The 14677-nt window shown below is 34.5% G+C and overlaps 1 protein-coding gene across 1 annotated transcript in view; it reads left to right on the forward strand.

Annotated features, from left to right (window-relative positions):
• The window catches only part of LOC150100340 (arrestin domain-containing protein 3-like), a 239247-nt gene that overhangs the window by 165203 nt on the left and 59367 nt on the right, over nt 1-14677 (forward strand). The window contains exon 5 of the mRNA XM_090402376.1: nt 2143-2399. Coding sequence (XP_090258502.1) covers nt 2143-2399 — 257 coding nt within the window. The remainder of the gene's footprint in view (nt 1-2142; nt 2400-14677) is intronic.

The raw sequence follows: 14677 nt of genomic DNA on the forward strand, positions 1-14677 counted from the left end.
TAAAGGTGGAGTAAGCTCTGATCGCTTTCCTTAGTATTTCCCCTAATGTAAAGCACATCCCTTTATGGAGATGTATAATGTATAATAATGTCAAAGCACCTTGTGGCAACTTGTTTAGGTAAAATTTATAAGCTCTGCATTACTTCATCCTTTGCATTTTTTGGGTCTGGCTCCCACTGACAAGACCTCAATAAAGGTCGAAACCTGTCTGGGTAGTGGCCCTTGCCTTTAATGCATAGCATCATACATCTCCACAAGGGGATGTGCTTTGCATTAGGAGAAATACTAAGGAAAGTGATCAGAGCTTACTCCACCTTTACTATGAGTGAGTTGCCTCAGACCTGAACTATGTTCAGGCGCAAACTTGACTGACTTGTCTGTTTGCTTATTTGGGAAAAAGAATTTAAACCTAGCTTATAAAATTGCTTGGTAACAGTTAAAGGACTGTTTGTTGGATGCCTTGTAGATGCAATCTTTCACTTTGCAGAATCTATACCAAACCACATATATGCTGTAATTCAGGATAATGGAGCTTCAACATGATATTGAATAAAAGTCTAATTCAGTGGCCAGCATATGTACAAAGTTAATTTAATTAACTATTAGTTAACTAGTAGTCTGGCTATTAGTTTTTAAAATGATAGTCTCCAGATCTTTGGTAAATTAATGCAACCATACCTGTTGAGGTTGGGAGAGTGCGTTATAGCTGATGCTGATTCTAAGAATAGCCTCTCAGACCTGTAATGATTTCTAAGTAATATAGATGCTTTTTTTCCATCTGATCCTATGCAAGTATCCAGAGCATTCTCTGTCAATCCCAACTTGCCACACAGGTGGTGTTGGATGTAATTTTTGTGTTCTTCAAGGCAGATGTTGACTGATCTACCAGTCTGTCCCAAGTAGGCTAAACTGCAGGCACAAGGAACTTTATACAGTCCAGGATATTACAAGAGGATATAGTCAATCTTTAGAAGAAAATATGATGGTAGTGAGCAGAATGAAAGGTTTGAAAGTAGTATGGAGATCATATTTGCAGAGACCTTTGGCTATTTTTTCTGATCTATCCTTCACATATAGGATGGGAAAGGTTTTGCTGTGATCCTATGTGTTGAATGGAGGAAGGATGGGGAAGTGCATGTAATATTTTATCTATTTTATATGGGCTGTAGCCATTGGCTAAAGTGTTGCAAAGATCCTTGAGCTCAGTTTCAAGGGCTGTGTCATATGAACAAATAGTCCTGGCTTGGTGAGCAAGTGTTTTTGACGATGCCATACTGTTGGGAAGGGTGGTGGTATGATTGTTTATGTAAATACCTTCCAATATGCAACGTGGGTTTTCTGTAGATGGAGAAGGATAATGAGCCATTAGTCATGTCACTAGTGTATCTAAAAAGGGGAGACTATTATTACTTTCTTTTCTATGGTGAAGTTTATTTTAGGATTTTATATTGTTTAGTTTATTTTCTTTATGTATGTGTTACCTGTAAAATTATATATACGACAGTGAAACCTGGAATTTAACTAAAGATATTGTTCACAAATTGAAAATTAACCAAAGAATAGAAATGAATATGATTGGTGTAGTGATATGCAAAAACAGGATACTCTCCCATTTGATAAGATCAGGAAAAGGAGTGTAGGACATTATCAAATATAATCATGTTCATAATGAGATGAGCTGAATGCATTGCAAGATATAACAACATAGGAAAGCTTAAATTGTTAATAGAATGTTGATCTACAGATGGTAGTGGGAAAAGAAAGCCAAAGAAAGATGAAATTGTTAGGATAGCTTGAGTGCAGCAGATGAGAATGATATGGAGAAAATCAGGAGAGCTATTACTCCACCATTGGACTGTGACTGTTCTAGGTCAAAAAAGAAATATTAAGTTGTATTTTGTAAGACTGTATTGGCATTCATTTGTATGATGCTGGGATTGATGAGAAAAATTTTAAAACAAAGGGAAATTAGATGGTTTAATTAAATCCTAAGTATAATTCAGGGTTTAATCATTTCTTATTAAAACAGAAAGACAACTTAAATATGGAGAAAATATATACAAATTTACTACTAATTATATTAATAGTGATTTTACAGTGAACTGGAATTAGTTCCCTGAAATTTAGTATTGCTTTTAATAGGGGAATCTATAGCCATTACAGCAGATTTTGAGAATTTATCCAGTCGAACAATCATTCCACATGCTACCCTCCATCAGACTCAGACTTTTTTAGCCGGTGGAAAGTCCCGCTCACGAAGGTGCAAATTTACTATTGTTACTGGACTTGCTATTCAACCTGGTAGAACAGCCAACTGGGATGCCCAGTTACTAAAAATTCCAGCCGTATCTCCATCCATTATAAATTGCTGTCTTATTCGTGTTGATTATGCTGTAAGAGTAAGTAAAAGTTCTCATTTATGCTTCAGATATAAGAGAGTGCAAGTGAACTTAAATTCTTATATTTCTATATACATAAACTGTATTTTGAAATTGCATAAAACACAAGTGGTGTAAATCTTTTATTTTGGCACCTACTAAGGTCTTTGAATCCCATAATTGCTTTTGACATTTATAATGGTCCACATGGCAGATGAATGAAAAGACAAAGTTCATTGAAAAATAAAATTAAAGGTTATAAATACATAAAATTAAAAAAAAAAAAATCTTGCAGGCGTCATGATATAATAATCTCTAGTAAAAAATTTTTAAAAATGTAATTTAAATTATGTTTACCCTATTCCCTGTAATTATACATAACAATATTTTTGTTATAGTGGCCTACCAAAAAAAAAAGTCCCATTATTTAAGCATACCACTTATTGGCAATGATAATTTGTATATTCAAATTTCATAATAGATTATGAAACACTTTTATTATTGAACTTTTTAATCTTATTCTCTCTCTTTTTTTTTTTTTCATTTTTATTTATATTTTTTTTATTTTCATTTTTGTTAAACATCTTTTTATCTTTGTTTGGCAACTTTTACTTATATAGAGTTGCCCTCAACTAGTGAATATTAAAATTTTTACTGATTAAATTAATTTTTTTTTTTTGGTGGGGGGGGGGGGGGGGTTACAGAACTTAAAAATAAGGCTGAAAACGGTATCATTAAAAAAAAAAGTGATGCTTTTTTGGTCTCCATCAGAGGTTGTGGTTTCTCTTTCTTTCTCCTTTTTGCATGTGATCTTTCAAGGGCATGCCTGACATCTTGTAGATTCAGAACCTTCTCCATTTGTGGACATAGCAGTAAAGCAATTTTTTAGACCATCCACTAGGTAGAACACAAGACTGAACTTGATATGAACACATCAGGAAGTTTCCCACTCAATTAGTGCATAATCTTGCTCTCACTTACACTACCAGATTGTGCTTAGAGAAGAGAAAAGAGACAGGGAGAGACCATATCATTGCATTGAGACAAGATACTCTATATGAGATGACATAAAAAAAATGTCTCTTTTCACTGCATGTTCCTAACACCTGCTCATGCTAATTGGCTGTAGGTTTGCTGAAACTTCTTATGAGAGAGACTGATAATATGCATTCATGCATGTATATATATATGTATACACTCATGAGCCAAAACTATGATCATGCCACCCACCTGTTTCCAACCTGACTGCATGGTTGTCTTGAAATGGACTGTATGAGGATTGTTCTCATGGATATAACTGGTCCTCTCATCCCCATTGAACCCAACTTGACTGTTAATTCTTACCTGGGGATTGCTGCAGACCAGGTATTGCCCTGCATGGTGATATTGTGGCCTGATGGATCTGGGCTCTTCCACCAAGACAACACTAATGTCATATGGCATGCAAGCAAGGTTGTTTGAAGAGCATATCAAGCTGTCTGTGCTCCCTAGTAGAACTATGAATGCTGCAATGTAGAGAGATGAAGTTCTGGACTTCTCTATTCATCCATAGTGTAATAAAGGAGACATTTATCCTACAAGATAATGCTCATCCTCATTGAACAAAGCTTGTGGACCATTATCTTCAAGAAGAGATTATCATGTATATGGACTAGTCAGGCCAGTTTCCTGACCTTAATCCTATTGGGCATGTTTGGGATGCTCTAGGTAGATGTGTTGCTGCTCTCACCCCCCCCCCCTCCTCTTCCCTAAAACCTTGAAGGATTTAGATCTTTGCAGGAGCTGGTTGTTATTACCAACTGAATTCTACAGTATGAAAAATTGTGAGCACTGTACTTCTGTGTAGGGGTGACCACATTCCTTATTGAAGAAATTTGACAATCTCATTTTGACCTCTGGTGTTTGACCACTGTTTTCATGTACCCATTTGATACTGAATTAAACTATTTACAATTTTTCTGGGTGTGTTACTTGCACATCTTGTATCTCACTGCTTTTCACCAAATCACATAAAAGTTCATCAGCTTTGAGTTATAATTTCCTTAATTTATGGAAACCAGTGTATAATGTTTTATATAACAATTCTTTGTTCTTTTTTCAGTTAATTCCAGAATACTAAATTCTGTTTTATTGTTATTATTATTTTGGTAGTACTACTGGTAGTAAGAGCATCCATAGCTCATTCAAATTTCAGTAGCCTTTGGGTTTCAAGTCCTAGGTTCAAATCCTGTTAAGGATGCAAAGAACTTTTTTCAGGACTTTTCAGTTGAAAGTTGAGTCTTTTTTTGTGGTGTGGCAGGGTTTTTCATTAGGCAAAGTAGTCAGAAGAACACATGCAACGTTGTGTAGACAAAGGAATAAGGATTAACAACCCTATTCCATATCTGGTTTCGAAAGGCTGCTTGGTATTCTGTGGACTTACCTCTAAGCATAAAAGAAACTCATAGTGATCTCTTGTTTTTGTTTAACTAATGAACTTCCCTGATGAGTAATTATGGAATGGAACTGTCTTGGAGCAACTAAGTTTAATAAAAATATATTATGTATGTGGTTGTTTTGTTGCACATCATTTATAGTCATATAATGATGGATTATATTTAAAAGAAATACAAATTGATGTGTAAATTTAACAAATAACATTTATTCCTGTTTAAATAATTTCATTATTTCATAATAAAATTTTCATAATCTATATGATTAACACGTTGACTGCCGTAATGTAAAAAATTTTGTGATCCCCCGGCCAACTTCTTTTTGTTTTACAATTTGCTGAAGGTAACATAAAATAATCATATTTTGTGATTTTTTATCTATTTCATGCAGCTAAATAGATTTGTTAAGTGCGAATCACATGTGCACCGCATGGCCTGAGAAGAATTTTTTTACTGATTAGGCCGAGCAGTGCACACGTGATTCGCACTTCACACAAGGTCAAACTTGAAAATCTATGATGCGTACGAACAGTTATATGCGTTCAGTATTTTGTCCGGTGGAATAAATTTGTTATAGTGATAAATATTGTTATAAATTGCCCTAATATGGGAGACTATGAAAAAGAGCAACATCATTTAGAAGTCTCGATAAATGAAGTTCTATCTGATGACAAACCATACGAATATTTGTCGGAAAGTTACAACAGAAGTGATCTTAGTTCTGTGTCTTCAGATTCTGATTCTCTCATTGCTAGAAAGAGAATAAAAGTACAGGTGATAATCTAAAACATTTTCAGTTTGTGGATAATAATTTTGAATAAAACAATGTTATTGAAGAAATGCACGATAAACAGCCTGTAGACTTCTTTTTTATGTTTGTTGATGAAGGACTGCTGGACCTAATGGTGCAAGAAACTAACAGATACGCTTTTCAAAAACTCAGTAATTTTTACCAATATTACCAATGACATATATTATAAATAAATATTTAGCACCATTGTTATTGGTTTATTCAACATTAGAAATTGGTCTAAATCAGGTAAAAATAAAACCCCTATAATAGGCCACCTGTTGTACATGTAGTTGAAATTCTACTGCGCTAACTATATAAACCTGTTTACCAGGCCCCATATTTCAATTACCCATAAGCATTTAATTTAGATATGAATCACGGGTGAACTACGCGGCCTGAAAGAAAAATCTTTATGCGAATCAAATATGATTCATGTAACGCATTGAAAAAATGTAGTGTGAATCGTATTTGATTCATATGGCAGTCAACGTGTTAAATACTCATTTTACTAAAATTACAAATAAAGCCAAAACTTTTCTCTTTTGGATTTGTAAATTTAAATTTATAAAAGGTCTTGAGCTGTTTTTTCTGTGACTATAGACAAGAAATATTTCAAAATTTCCCAGGAATTTCATCTCAGGAATTGCTGGGACAGAAAACCCTAGCCTTAATTATGTACTTAAACCTTAATTTAAAACCTAATTATGTGGTTTCAGCCAATGTAGAACTTTGATTCATCTGGATCCCAAGTTGCAATCCCATAATTCATTTATTCAGAATCCAAATAGCTATTTAGTAAAGGAGGGCACCACAGTACATCAGAAGCACATGCTGGTCAGTTCTCCGTGTTTCTTCTTATATGCAGTGTGGAGGTCTCCAAGTTAGCTAGCTTTAAAACCTTAAGCAGTCTTAATTTCAAAAGATTTTAACATTGAATTTTACTTTTTCTTACAAAGAAGGGAAAAAAAAGTTCACGCCATTGCCAACTTAGATGGTCAATGTTTTCTGGTAGGAAGGCTGATAATAAAATCAAGCATTCGGTTTTGCAGTATTATAGAATTGAATAATATATTAATGTTTAAATACCTGCATTAAACATTATTTATGTGCTACCACAATTTTTTTTTTGGGGGGGGGGGGGTCTGTAGAATGAGAATTCCAGGGGTTGGGGGGTCCATAGAATGAGCAGCAGTGGGGGTCACTAGTGCTTAAAAATTGAAACTCGTGTAGTGTACGTTCTGCTATAAGCAGATTAAAAAAGGTCAGTGATGAAGTTATAGCTCATTGTCATGAAAAATGAAAATTTTTGCATTATGACTAGATAAATAATGTATTTAGGAAAAATTGATATTTTCTCTGTGTATACATTGAACTATTTCAATCAATTTTTTTTAATATGTATAAAATTTGAATACTTATATCTTTATATTTCATACACATATAAGGAATGATCCTTAAATATGACAACATACACATTTATAAAAATAAATTTAATAAATTGTTATTATACACTACATTGTCTGAAATTCCAGAGGATACATTACAATATAATAACATCCAGGCATGCAGCATTCAATTAGAAAAAGGCTTGTGTTCGATTCTCATCATTACTAAGAATATTTTGATTTTTTTTTTCTCCTCAATTGAAGATAAATTAGCTGGTCTCATACAGAGGAAAAACTAGTTTTGTTCCAGAAACTAGGATTTTTCAACAGGCAAACCAGACAGAGAACATATGCAGCATAAACAGTGGATGGTGTTATGTAGTGTTTGAGTGACCGCCTTGGATACTTTGGAGGTGTCAGAATAACAAGACCTCAGTAAAGGTTGAAACCAGTCTGGATAGTGACCCTGCCCATAATTATTCCCATAGCCATTATGGGAATAATTATGCATATTAAATAAATGCAAATTTATGGATGTACGCTCAGCATTCATGGAATCCCAAGGCAATTAATGTGAAGCCATTAGCCTCTATATACGAGTAGCCTAGTCATGAAGATACTTGACATGCAAAGTTTGTTTGCTTACATTTGGTAAAGGAGCAAACAAGAATATAATTTCTTGGCAAGCTTAATTTATTGAAGGATGCATGTATAGGTAGGTGGTATTGTTGTTGTAAATATAGTTTTATGTATGCTATCCCCGCTGTTATTCATCTCTATGGATTATGCTATGAAGGAAATAGCATTAAAACATATATTAAGGAGTCTGGTTTTGGTTCATTGTGATTGGTTGGTGAATTTGGACCAAAAACGTGCAAGAAATAAATGCTAAGAAGAGCTCTGAGATCGAAAACAAGAAGGCTTGCCCAGTAAGGAGGTTATTCAAAATGAATTGATCTCCAGAGTAGTGAAATTAAAGCAGATTATCAGAGAGACAACATGAGAATTACAGAAAGTCAGAGGCGTTTGAATGAACATAAGGAGGAAAAGAAAATTAAGCAGCAAAATAAGAAACCACAAAGTACAGAATCGGGTAAGTCAGCAAAAATCAGGTAAGTGACGTTTGTAAAAAGAAGGATGTTATTTGGTATGTTAGCTCTATCATAAAACATGCTGTTGATGAGCAGGTTATAATGTCAAGTTTTCCAGGAGGTAGAATTAAAAATATAGTGCATGCAATTCAAAAACAGAAAAGTAAATGATATCGTAATTGTAGTAGGTACTAACGACTTAACTAGTGATAAGTTCACTATGAGAGGTGACATGAAAGGGTTGTTGGAAGAGGTGAGAATGAAGAGTGAGAAAGTGCAAGTATAAGTACTGTATATTACTTCGATATGTTAAAAATGAATTAAGAAGAAGAGCTATGATGGCAAAAAAATCAATATGTAGGCTGTGTAGAAGGAATGGATGATAGTTTTTGGATGTGTGGAGTGAGTTTGAGGGAAGATTGGATTTGTATAAGAGGGACAGCCTACACTTGAATGCGTTTTGTATCATGAGTCTTGAAAAATGAATAACTGGTATGAAGCCTAACCAGAATCAGGAAAACTAAATTAAATGGGAGGAATGGTGAGAAAATGAGTGTACGAGTAACAATGTTATATAATTGTGCTAATGATGGGAATGGGCATTATCATGGAAATGATTACGATGAGAGAACGATTTCGACTTTGTGTTCATCCGGTTTGAACCCATCAAACATGTACAAAGATGTCTACATCTATAAGGCACTAGAGAAGAATAGAGATCTGCAAGTTGTCCAACTGTGTCATGCAGATAGCAGACAAGAGTATACAAAAGAACATGCAGGTAGCTTATTATGTCTATATGTGAATGCTAGGAGTATCAGAAACAAAGGGATAGTTTGTTGCCTCGGTCAGTGTGTTGGGACCTCAGATTGTAGGCATCAGTGAGATCTGGCTATCAGAATCAGACATACTAACTGGTATCAACTGTAAAGGGTACAGTATTTTTAGGAAGGATAGACAGGATAGGAGAGGAGGGGGGCATTGCTGCTAAGTATATCAGATGACTTGAATCCAGTTAGTGTTGAGAACTGTGATTGTAGTACTAATAACTTCAAATTCATGTGGCAGTGAATTTGAAGCCGTCTGATGTGAGGTAGGATCTAACAAGATAATTACATAGTGGAGTGTTGTTACAGACTGGTGGAGTGGTTGCTAGTGATGAAGAAATGCACTACCAAATAGGGATGATGGGCACGAAAAGAGTAATCATAATGGGAGACTTTAATTATCCAAATATTGATTGGGTAGTAAAATCTCATGAAAAGAATGAAACTGAATTTATTGAGCTGTTGCAGGACAACTTCCTCAAGCAGCATGTGACAGAAGGAACTCGACGTCAAAGATGCAACCGTGTCTAGAGAGTTTGAAGAATAAATAGGGACACAAATGGATGTGTAATCTTATTATGCAAGAGATTTAAGAGATGGATGATGTCGAAGGAATACTATCTACATAAGGATGATGTCTATTATGAAAATTATAAACCAGAAAAGTCGCAACTGTTTTACAGAAAGCTAAGTCTGAGTATGAAAAGAAACTGGCTCTGCAAACTAAAGACAACCCACTAGAATTCTATCGATATGCTGCAAGTAAAAGAAAGAATGAATATGAAAGAATAACTCTTCTCAATGCAGATTGTGCGAGGGTGACAGATGCAGAAGAGGTTCAACTAATGAGTGGCCATTTTGCTAAAAGCTATCAACCTGGAGTATGCAACATTGAGTTCACTGCTACCTCTTCACTGAATGAAGAAACTCAGGTGTATGAAGAGAAGTTATCAGAGCTGTTGCACAAACTGAATAACAGTTCAGCAGTAGGGACTGATGGGATATCAACATGGTTGCTAAAAGAGCATTCAGCTGAACTGACTATTCCTTTGACCAGGCTATATAATTCAGTCTCAAAACAAGGAAGATTCCACAGGGATGGAAAGAATGTATGGTAATTCCATTGCACAAGGATGGTGCAAAGATTGAAGTATCCAATTATCTACCAATCAGTATCTCAGGAGTGGTCGTGAAGATTTTGGAAAAATTAGTTAGGGCTAATATTCAGAAATGGTTTGACAGTGAATCTCTACTTTGCAATAAACAGCATGGGTTTACTAAGGGATGGTAATGTTTTAGCAACTTGCTTACATTCTATAATAATTTTATCATTGAGCTAGACAAGGGATATACCATGATACTTTTGAATTTTTCTAATGCTTTTGATAGAATACAGCATGGAAGACTGTGGCATAAATAATAGGAGAATAATGGTTTGGATTATAAAATATTAGCATGGATAAAAGGATGGCTAACTGACAGATATCAAAAAGTGGTATTCAGGTGATGTGAGTCTGCAAAATTTAATGTAACCAGTGGTGTACCACAAGGATCAGTCCTTGGTCCACCATTATTCAATCTGTACATTAATGATATTGGGAAGAATTTGGCAAGCAACATACAGCTATTTGCTGATGATGCAAAGACAAGTAGGGCAATTAGGAATGCTGCTGATGTGTAGTACTTAAAATGATTTGAATAGGCTAATCTTTAGAGGTACCTGTGGCATAATAAATGAATAACTTAACACGTATAAAACCAACAGTAACAATTTTAATGAATTAAAGGTACAAATATTTCGTACTGAAAGTAACAGTACGTCATCAGTCTAGAACAAACAGTTAAAGGAATGGAATACAAAGTAAAGAAGAGTCAGTGGATCACCAATTGAATTAAATTTTGAAGAAGTATCATCTTATTCCCACATATTTTCCCATCAACAAAATTTCTCACTTTCTGCCATCTGCAAAAAACAAACTGGCACCTCTATCATTGGCTGGTGTTTACCAGATACCATGTGAATGTAACTTAGCATACTTTGGACAAACAGGCTTTTCTGTGGAAAAAAAGAATGAAGGAACATCAGTATTATATCCAGTATGTGAAACCTCATAAGTCTGGTCTAGCACAACATAGCATTGACACTAATCATAATATCCAGTGGGATAAAGCTTGTCTGCTCCACAGATGCAGGTTTAACTATGAACGCCTTTTTAAAGAAAGTTGTAAACCCCTTTTGCATCGACCTAATTTGAATCGAAATGACTGTCTCTCTCTCCCCCAAAAGTTTGGGAGATTCTTATCTTATGCAACCATCAATGAAATAATTATCTTTAAAGAATAATTTAATATTTTAATTTTCTGGCATGCGGCAACAATTTAATAGGTGATCCGCCGACCTTTCTTTACTTTGTATTCCATTCCTTGAACTGTTTGTTCTACACTGATGTACTGTTACTTTCAGTACAAAATATTTGTACCTTTAATTCATTAAAGTTGTTACTGTTGGTTTTATACATGTTAAGTTATTAATTGATTTGAATAGGCTGGAATTGTGGGCATGGGAAAATGGATGTCAATTCAATGTCAGTAAATGTAAAGTCATGCACTTTGGTGTGATTAGATATACAATGTCGTATTATATTAGTAGGATTACACTAGAAGAAACTGATCAGGGCAGGGATCTTTGAGTGTTAGTAGATAGCAAATTGAAATTCAGGCCATTTAGCAAAGATTGCAAATACAACTCAAAAGATAATTGCATTGCTGAAACAAGCTTTAACATGTAATGTTAAAGATAAGTATGTCATTCTGCCTCTTTACAAGGCCTTGATAAGACCTCACTTGGACTACTGTGCACAGGTCTGGTTTCTGTTGTGATTCTGATACATTTGAGAGAGTAAAGGAGAATGTCGAAAATGATATCAGGATTGTGAATACAGATTGAGAATTTGTAGACTGCAGACACTAACAAACAGGAGAAAGAGGAGTGATATGATTGAGACGTATACAAACTTCCGAAAGGATCATACAGGATTTCAGTGGATGGAATTTTTCATTTTATGGAAGGTGGGGAAAGGAAAAGAGGGCATCCTTGCAAGCTGAGAATGAATTCTGCTAAGAAGGTAGGTATGATGGCTAGATTTTTCTCTCAATGTGTGGTTGGAATGGATTGCCATTGGATGTGGTATGTGCAAGCATTGTGAATGAATTCAAGAATAAGTATAATAGATGGTGCTTGTGTTATATGGCCTCCCCTGATGAATTCTGTCTCCCTGGAGGTCTCTCTTAATAATAATAAATAAGACTTTCTCAGTTTCTATTTGAAATAATCTTAAGTTTTCAAACCTAAATTCTAAATTGATAAAAACTAACTACTATAAAAATATTGTATGGAAATTAGCAGTAAAAAGGCAAATTATGAAAATGAGGAGGCAAGCTGGGAAAAAAAAAAAAAAATAGAAACTATGTTCACAGTGGAGAACAGTGAAAGCATTTCAGCTATTTAGATACAATTTTCAGAGAGCATGAAAAATCAGATCTGGAAATATAGTAATTTCTCTGATGTACAAAATAGTATAATAGTAATAATAAAATGGTATAATAGTACAATATGACAAAATAGTGACCCTTCAATTAATTGCCCTTGCATGTGAACCAACTTCTGGTAGAGCAACATATAATTGTACTTCAATTATCAGAATGGTAAGTTCTGATAATTGAAGGGTTGGATCATTCAAGCCACTAGCCCTAGCAGTATACAATATGGTATTTAATTTGATTTTTAACTCTTTTTATTATGTTGAATCCATACACAAGAGGTTGGTTGATCAACCTATAGTACATTAGTACCGTATATGGGTAGTGGGGTCGAAGGCTAGAGATGACAAATATGAGAGTTTTGAGAAGTAATGGAGATGGGAACAGGTTTCATCAAAGGCAAAATCATTTTTAGAATGAAAATATTAGAAAGGAACTTAGCATTGGCATTCGGTTGGTCATCTAATCTAAGATAGGTATAATTAATTAAAACAGAATGGAAGAGGGAAAAGTTAGAAAAAGGTGTTTGATCCCAAGATGGTAGGAAAAAAGGTCCAAGGAAAAAAAATCAAGATCTAGGTAGGTAGGTGGATTGATGCAGTTAGTAGTTCCTTAGATGACTGAAATGCAAGAATTGACAATATTGAAGACCTGACAAATAACAGATAATTAGTACAAAATTTGTTAATAGGCAGGTGGTAGTAATCTGATGTAGTACTATCATAGTAGTTGAGAATGTGGAATAATGTTTAACAGTAGATTAAACAGAGGGACCTGAAAAGGGACCAAAACAGGTATTTATTTTTATAGTTGATGTTCACCACACAAACTCGTAAGAACCACAGTGACAGCCTGTTATATTAGATAGTTTGCTATAGTGAATTTTGTTGAGAATAGCACCTACAAGGCTCTGGTCATTATTTTATGGTAGTTTGTTATAGTGAGGTTGTTAATATGTGTAGTGAGAGCTTATCATAATACAGATAACAATATTTTCATAAATGATTGTGAGTTCAAGGTACCTTGCCAAGGAAAAATCACATGACTTGTTATGTTATTGTTGTATATTACATGCATATCAGAGACAGGGTGTCTTCATAAAGTTGAGATTACAGTGGCAGTATATATTAAAGACAATATCAATATGTATATATATATGTACATATATGTATGTATATATGTTAAATAAGATGGTTGGGAATTGCATATAATTAAAATTAGATACCCTGAATAGAAGTGTGCAGGACCTAAATAATAGCCAATTCAAAAGCTGTTGATTTTACACAATCCTTTTGTTTAGTGTTACATGGTGATCAGCATTCATTTTACACAAATTATGGACTCTACAACCGTGTTATAAATAATTATTTTTTTCCAGTAATCATTCTATATCCACAAGCTGTTGAAATAAGTGTATAGAGGAGTGCTCCATTTACATAGATTATGATTAGAGGCAGAATATTTAACAATCTCTACCCATCATAACAGTTTCATGTTATAAACAGCACCAGGAATGTGTGTGTTTGTGTGTGTGCACACACTGTATATATATAATTTATTGAACTAGCTACCAGCATCATCAGAGCACAATTTACAACTGTGATAGACACACAGCACTCAGTTGTAACTGAAAAGAAAATGTTTTAACAAGGTGCCCTAGTAAGTTCGATAAAATTTTTTTCTTCTACTGTTGATACTGTGTAGTCCAATACCTAACTACCAACACCCAAGCCTATCTACAAGGGTGGTCTGAAAAGTCCTTGGCCTCGACCGTAGATGGCAACACTATCGGCACATTTTTTTTTCTCCCTAAGTTTGTACATCTGTCATAAGCATCCATGTGAAATTGCAAGTCATTTTATCAAGTAGTTTATTTTATACAGCTGTTTGAAGTGAAAGTGTTGTCTGTATCCCTTGAAATGGATAAAATTGAGTATTGTGCTGTTATAAAATTCTTTGTAAAAGATTTAATGCCAAAAGAAATTCATTCAAAGTTCATAAAAGTTTATAGGCACCCTTCTTCTCCTTCATTTTCGACAATTAAAAAATGGGCTACCGAGTTTAAATGTGGCTGTACCAGCCTTGAAGATGATCCACGTGAAGGTCAAAGTGCGTGAAATTGCTGAGACTATAGACATTTCAAAAGAATGTGTAGGATAGGTATTTTGCATGAAGAATTGCAAATGAAAAAGCTTTGTGCAAGATGGGTGCTGTGATTGCTCATAGCAGAT

Source organism: Typopeltis vanoorti, chromosome 13, assembly GCF_054136105.1.
Source record: "Typopeltis vanoorti isolate ZY-2024b chromosome 13, IOZ_Tvanoo_1.0, whole genome shotgun sequence".
Taxonomy (NCBI): Eukaryota; Metazoa; Arthropoda; class Arachnida; order Uropygi; family Thelyphonidae; genus Typopeltis; species Typopeltis vanoorti.